Source organism: Pristiophorus japonicus, chromosome 1, assembly GCF_044704955.1.
Source record: "Pristiophorus japonicus isolate sPriJap1 chromosome 1, sPriJap1.hap1, whole genome shotgun sequence".
In the NCBI taxonomy this organism is placed as follows: Eukaryota; Metazoa; Chordata; class Chondrichthyes; family Pristiophoridae; genus Pristiophorus; species Pristiophorus japonicus.
Window position 1 is genome coordinate 234,418,883 of NC_091977.1, and position 7,073 is coordinate 234,425,955.

At 48.7% G+C, this 7,073-nt stretch overlaps 1 protein-coding gene across 1 annotated transcript; it reads right to left on the minus strand.

The window, feature by feature from the left end:
* Positions 1–188: 188 nt before the first annotated feature.
* Positions 189–6,871, minus strand: LOC139261625 (solute carrier family 46 member 2-like). Its single transcript, XM_070877079.1, has 3 exons — positions 6,376–6,871; positions 1,605–1,811; positions 189–280 (listed from the first exon to the last, which is right to left on the minus strand). Exons 1-3 carry the CDS (start codon positions 6,869–6,871, stop codon positions 189–191), a joined length of 795 nt encoding a protein of 264 aa, XP_070733180.1.
* Between the last annotated feature and the right edge of the window lie 202 nt (positions 6,872–7,073).

Genomic DNA, 7,073 nt, shown 5'->3' on the forward strand with positions numbered 1-7,073 from the left:
GATCCCCGGAATGTCTCCTTTGCCCAACTGTGACCTCTCACTGCCTGGGGAAGTCAAGTGCTTTCTCACTTCCGACCGAACAGGACTGCAACAAGCGACAGCGCTACTTCCCCATTCCTAACCCATTGGCTTTACTCATCTGCTTGGTTGGTCTGGATCAAACCCAAGCTCTGAATCAGCAAGCGTCTCTAACCGGATTTCGCAATGGTTGGCTGCAGGACTCGAGTCTCCAGTTTCTCGATGCTCAGGTACAGCGAGGGCAGGAGCCGGAACTGGCCAGCTCCTCGCACAGGGCATTTGCAGAAGAGGGCAGGCAATGACATTGATCGCCCGAGCCGATGGATGGGCAAAGGGAGGGGAGCTGAGGGCCAGAAACATCTGCACCGTGTGTCAGCAAAATCCACATCAGTTCAACCAGACTCGGAAATGCTTGTGCCAGACAATTTTCAACCTGTTGGCTGCACCTTATTTTAAGATTTTTTTTAAAAAAGAAAAAAGTGATTTTACAACATGTTAATGTTCTTAGTATCTGAAATTACCCTGCGGGATACTAACACCGAAATTATACTCGGATGTGTTCAGGAGCTAAACGAATGCTAGTTTTATTTTTTCTATTTGCCCCTCCTGTCGTCAAGCTATGATTCCATGGGCCTCCAGGTCCTCTCCAGATCCTAACCAGATGGCCATTATTCATTACCAAGCCTTGACAGCGAGTGCCCACAGGCTATTCCACTGCAGGGCAAATGAGAAGCACAACCAAGCTCATCTGACATCCACAGACGCACATTTTCAGTCGGGATTGCTCGATTGTGATCAGGAGTCCAGGTGGCTCCTTCGTTATCCCTTCTCTATTCACCTTCTAAAGCCCGGGTAAACTCCCTGTGACCACAATACTCAAATTAGGCAGGTTCAAAAATGTGGGGATGTATGGGGGATGGCGACAGATTCATTACAGTGTGCTGGAACACCAAAAAACACAACCCTTGCATCTATACTTATTTACTATTAATAAATAGTGTTAAGAACAGCAAAATCACTGCTTTGGAATGTACGTCACTGCTGATTCTTACCAATGAAATACAGGTAGGTCCACTTCACGAAGGCCATGATCAGAATCCCAGCAGAGAAGGAAACCATTCCAATCACTATCAATGAGAAGTCCTTGGTCCATTTACAAACCACCACCAAGAAAACTGGTGAAGTGGATGACATATTCTGATGTGTTCCCATACCCAGCATCCCACTGGAGAGGCTTCTTCAGCACAAAGATGGGCAGCACATCTATTGCCCCTTTTGTAGCCATGTCATAGAGAATCCCAGCCCCAATAAGGAGGGAGATAGTGAATTTGTCCGGACAATGTTTATCTTTAAGAGCATCTGCATCCAACAAGCTTGGCTTGTTGTGGTGAGCTATATCCATTCCCCTTGACATTTCCCCTGCTTGTCCATTCATAGCTGTTAGATTTTCTATCTCCTTATTACCCTCAAAACCGAAATGTTTTCAGTTTCGCCGACAGATGGTCTTTTAGCATGTTGAGCTTCATGAGTTAAACCTTTAAGTCCCGGTTTATCAGAAGATCCTATAGTCACACATTGTGACTTACCTGCAAATCGTGCATTTTCCTTATCAACTTGTTTGTCACTATGAAGTTCAGATGCTTTAATTTCGGGTGGAACCTTTAATACCAAAATGCAATAATACAAGCTGAAAATATACAGAGCAAGAGAACAAGCAACCAATATGCTGCTTTTGTAATATGAGCTCTTAAAATGGAGGTAGATGTAGCCTGATAATATGCTTCCTATGAAACCTGTGTTGTGTATCTGTAAAGCATGCACTCCCATGTTCCGCTACCAGGAAGCTCATCCCCTGAAGTCCCAAGGGATCCCAGCATCCCTTGGTAGCACTGTATATAAGCCGGCCCCTAAGGCCTGTTCCTCACTCTGGGGTGTCTTAGTAAAGACTGAGATCACTTTAACCTCCCTGTGTGCAGCCTCATCTGTGTTAGGAACACAATAAATGGCGACGGGAATACGAATCCAACGCAAAGATGCAGCAAACTGTGGGCATCCTGGAGAAGTTCTCGGAGGGTGAGGACTGGGAAGCCTATGTCGAACGGCTAGACCAGTACTTTGTAGCCAACGAGCTGGACGGAGAAGGAAGGGCTGCAAAAAGGAGAGCGGTCCTCCTCACAGTCTGCGGGGCATCCACCTACAGCCTCATGAAGAATCTTCTGGCTCCGGTGAAACCCACAGATAAGTCATATGAGGAGCTGTGTACACTGATTCGGGAGCATCTTAACCTGAGGGAGAGCATGCTGATGGTGAGGTATCGGTTCTACAGCTGCCAGCGATCTGAAGGTCAGGAAGTGGCGAGCTACGTCGCCGAGCTAAGGCGACTTGCAGGACAATGTGAGTTTGATGGCTACCTGGAGCAAATGCTCAGAGACTATTTTGTACTAGGCATTGGCCACGAGACCATCCTACGAAAACTTTTGACTGTAGAGACACTGACTCAGTAAGGCCATTGCGATAGCACAGGCGTTTATGTCCACCAGTGATAACACCAAACAAATCTCTCAGCACACAAGTGCTAGCAATGTTCATAAATTAACTGGAACTGTGTTTGCAAGCAGAAATGTACAGGGCAGAACCCACGAATCCACAACTGCCAGCAGGCCTCAGGTGACCCAGATGACTGAGTCCCCAACAAAGGATGAATGCAAGGCAATTCACACCTTGTTGGCATTGTGGAGGCTTCTATTCAGCCTATTCATGCCGCTTCAAAGGGTATGTTTGCAAGAGCTGTGGAACAATGGGGCACCTCCAACGAGCTGCAAGCTCGGTAAAACTTGCTAACCACCACGTGGCAGAGGAAGATTGGTCCATGGTGGATCAAAGCAATTTCGAGCCTCAGAGAGAGGAGGCAGATGCTGAAGTACACGGGGTGCACACATTTTTGACGAAATGTCCACCTATAATGCTAAACTTAAAAATGAATGGCTTACCCATAGCCATGGAACTGGACACTGGCGCTAGCCAATCCATCATGAGTAAAAAGATGTTTGAGAGACTGTGGTGCAACAAGGCACTCAGACCAGCCCTGAGCCCCATCCACACAAAACTGAGAACGTACACCAAAGAGCTTATCACTGTCCTGGGCAGCGCCATGGTCAAGGTCACCTACGAGGGTACAGTGCACGAACTGCCACTCTGGATTGTCCCGGGCGATGGCCTCACACTGCTTGGAAGGAACTGGCTGGGCAAAATACGCTGGAACTGGGATGACATCCGAACGCTATCACATGTCGATGAGGCATCATGTACCCAGGTTCTTAACAAATTTCCTTCCCTTTTTGAGCCAGGCATTGGAAACTTTTCCGGGGCGAAGGTGCGGATCCACTTGGTCCCAGAGGCACGACCCATTCACCACAAGGCGCGAGCGGTACCTCACATGATGAGGGAGAGAGTGGAAATCGAGCGGGACAGGCTGCAACGCGAGGGCATCATCTCCCCAGTGGAATTCAGCGATTGTTCCAGTACTCAAAAGTGATGGCACGGTCAGGATTTGTGGCGATTATAAAGTAACTATTAATCGTTTCTCGCTACAGGACCAATAGCCGCTACATAAGGCAGATGACGTATTTGCGACGCTGGCAGGAGGCAAGACGTTCACCAAGCTCGACCAGACTTCGGCCTACATGACGCAGGAGCTGGAGGAGTCTTCGAAGGGCCTCACCTGCATCAACACGCACAAGGTACTGTTCATCTACAACAGATGCCTGTTTGGAATTCGGTCGGCTGCAGCGATCTTCCAAAGAAACATGGAGAGCCTACTCAAGTCGGTACCACACACGGTGGTCTTTCAGGACGACATATTGGTCACGGGCCGGGACACCACCGAGCACCTACAAAACCTAGAGGGGGTCCTCCAGTGACTGGATCGCGTAGAGCTGCGGCTGAAGAGGTCGAAATGCATCTTCATAGCAACAGAAGTGGAGTTTTTGGGGAGGAAGATCGTGACAGACGGCCTTCGGCCCACAGACACCAAGACAGAGGCTATCAGAAACACGCCCAGGCCACAGAATGTCACGGAGCTGCAGTCGTTCCTGGGACTCCTCAACTATTTTGGTAACTTCCTACCGGGGTTAAGCACCCTTTTAGAGCCCCGACATGTATTATTGCGCAAAGATGAGAACTGGGTATGGGGAAAAAAACAAGTAATTGCTTTTGAGAAAGCCAGAAACATTTTATGCTGCAACAAGCTGCTTGTATTATACAACCCGTGTAAAAGACTTGTGCTAGCATGTGATGCGTCGTCGTACAGAGTCGGTTGTGTATTACAACAAGCTAACATTGCGGGGAAGTTGCAACCTGTCGTCTATGCTTCCAGGAGCTTGTCTAAGGCCGAGAGGGCCTACAGCATGATTGAGAAAGAGGCATTAGCGTGTGTGTTCGGGGTAAAGAAAATGCATCAGTACCTGTTTGGCCTCAAATTTGAGCTGGAAACCGATCACAAGCCCCTCACATCCCTGTTCGCTGAAAACAAGGGAATAAATACTAATGCCTCAGCCCGCATACAAAGGTGGGCACCCGCGCTATCAGCGTATAACTATACCATCCACCACAGGCCAGGCACCGAGAACTGTGCGGATGCTCTCAGTTGGCTACCATTGCCCACCACGGGGCTGGAAATGGCGCAGCCTGCAAACTTGTTGATGGTGGCGCAGCCCACAGACTTGTTGATGGTCATGGAAGCGTTTGAAAATGATAAATCACCTGTCACGGCCCGCCAGATTAGGATTTGGACCAGCCAAGATCCTAGTAAAAAACTGTGTACTGCATGAGAGCTGGGCCAGCATCCCCATTGAAATGCAAGAGCCAATCAAACCGTTCCAGCGGCAAAAGGACGAGCTGTCCATTCAGGCAGACTGCCTGTTGTGGGGTAACCGCGTAGTGCTACTAAAAAAGGGCAGGGAGTCGTTCATCTCGGATCTCCACAGCACACACCCGGGTATAGTAATGATGAAAGCGATAGCCAGATCCCACGTGTGGTGGCCCGGTATCGACTCTGACTTAGAGTCCGGTGTACGGCAATGCAGCGTATGTGCTCAGTTGAGCAACGCGCCCAGAGAGGCACCACTAAGTTTGTGGCCCTGGCCCTCCAGACCATGGTTGAGGATCCATGTTGACTATGCGGGCCCGTTTCTCGGTAAAATGTTCTTGGGGTGGTGGATGTTTTTTCAAAATGGATTGATTGTGAAATAATGTCGGGAAGCACTGCCACCGCCACCATTGAAAGCCTGAGGGCCATGTTTGCCACCCACGGCCTGCCTGACATACTGGTCAGTGACAATGGGCCATGTTTCACCAGTGCTGAATTTAAAGAATTCATGACCCGCAATGGGATCAAACATGTCACCTCGGCCCCGTTTAAACCAGCCTCCAATGGGCAGACAGAGCAGGCAGTACAAACCATCAAACAAAACCTTAAACGAGTCACAGAAGGCTCACTCCAAACCCGCCTGTCCCGAGTACTGCTCAGCTACCGCACGAGACCCCACTCACTCACAGGGTACCCCCGGCTGAGCTACTCATGAAAAGGACACTTAAAACCAGACTCTCGCTGGTTCATCCCAACCTGCATGATCAGGTAGAGAGCAGGCGGCAGCAACAAAATGTAAATGATGGTCGCGCCACTGTGTCACGGGAAATTGATCTGAATGACCGTGTATGTGCTGAACTGTGGACATGGTCCCAAGTGGATCGCGGGCATGGTGATAGCTAAAGAAGGGAATAGGGTGTTTGTAGTCAAACTAGACAATGGACAAATTTGCAGAAAGCACCTGGACCAAACGAGGCTGCGGTTCACAGACTGCCCTGAACAACCCACAGCAGACACCACCTTTTTCGAGCCCACAACACACATCCAAAGGATCAACGACACCACACCGGACCAGGAAATCGAACCCACCACGCCCAACAGCCCAGCAAGGCCAGGTTCACCTCACAGCCCTGCAGGGCCAACAACACGCCAGCCCAGCGAGGGCACAGCCAACACACCAGAACAGACATTTGTACCGAGGCGGTCCACCAGGGAAAGAAAGGCTCCCGACCGCCTCACTTTGTAAATAGTTTTCACTTTGACTTTGGGCGGGGGAGTGATGTGTATTTGTAAAGCATGCATTCCCATGTTCCGCCACCAGGGAGCTCATCCCCTGAAGTCCCAAGGGATCCCAGCATCCCTTGGGAGCACTATATATAAGCCGGCCCCTAAGGCCTGTTCCTCACTCTGGAGTGTCTCATTAAAGACTGAGGTCACTGTTACTTTAACCTCCCTGTGTGCAGCCTCATCTGTGTTAGAAACACAATAGCCTGCTAGCCCACAAGTACATTCAGTTGTGATAAGCCTGATGGATCTCTTGTTTTCTGAGGAGGTAATGGAAACCAATACCATGACTCCAGCCCAATATGCGGTAAACCCTCCATTCAGACCATTAAACGTTGCTGTTGCAAACATCATTTCCAAGGGTAGGTTCCAAAGATTGACAGGGAGAAGCAGAGACCTGGAGATAAGACAGCCCAATAGAAGCACAACAATGGTGATCTTCCTAGACCTGAGGTCTCCAAGCTTGGCAAAGTAGTAGATGGACATAACGGTGATCAGCCTCACCAGAGTATTGTAGATTATGTAGAAGTGAGAAACACGATCTAGCTCTTCATCCTCTTTGCTACCATTAGCTGATGTAGAAGAGTTTACTGCACAATACCTTTCTTGTACCATCATCAAGAGAGCTGTATCATAGAAAGAACTGGCAATCTGGTCCAAGGCTACCACAGGCTCAATGAAAGAATGCAGAAATTCACACATTTTACCAGTAATGTAATTGCTGAAATGATCTGGTCTGCATTTCACCTCAATAGTTGAGGAATGTAAAGATAGCTGTTTGTTTCCAGCGCATGACTATTATTGGGAAGTGATGTCATAAAGTCTGCTAAATAGCCTTTCAAAAATAGAATAGATGGTTCCTTGTTAAATGTATTTGCCATTTTGCGAATACTGCACTAATTTC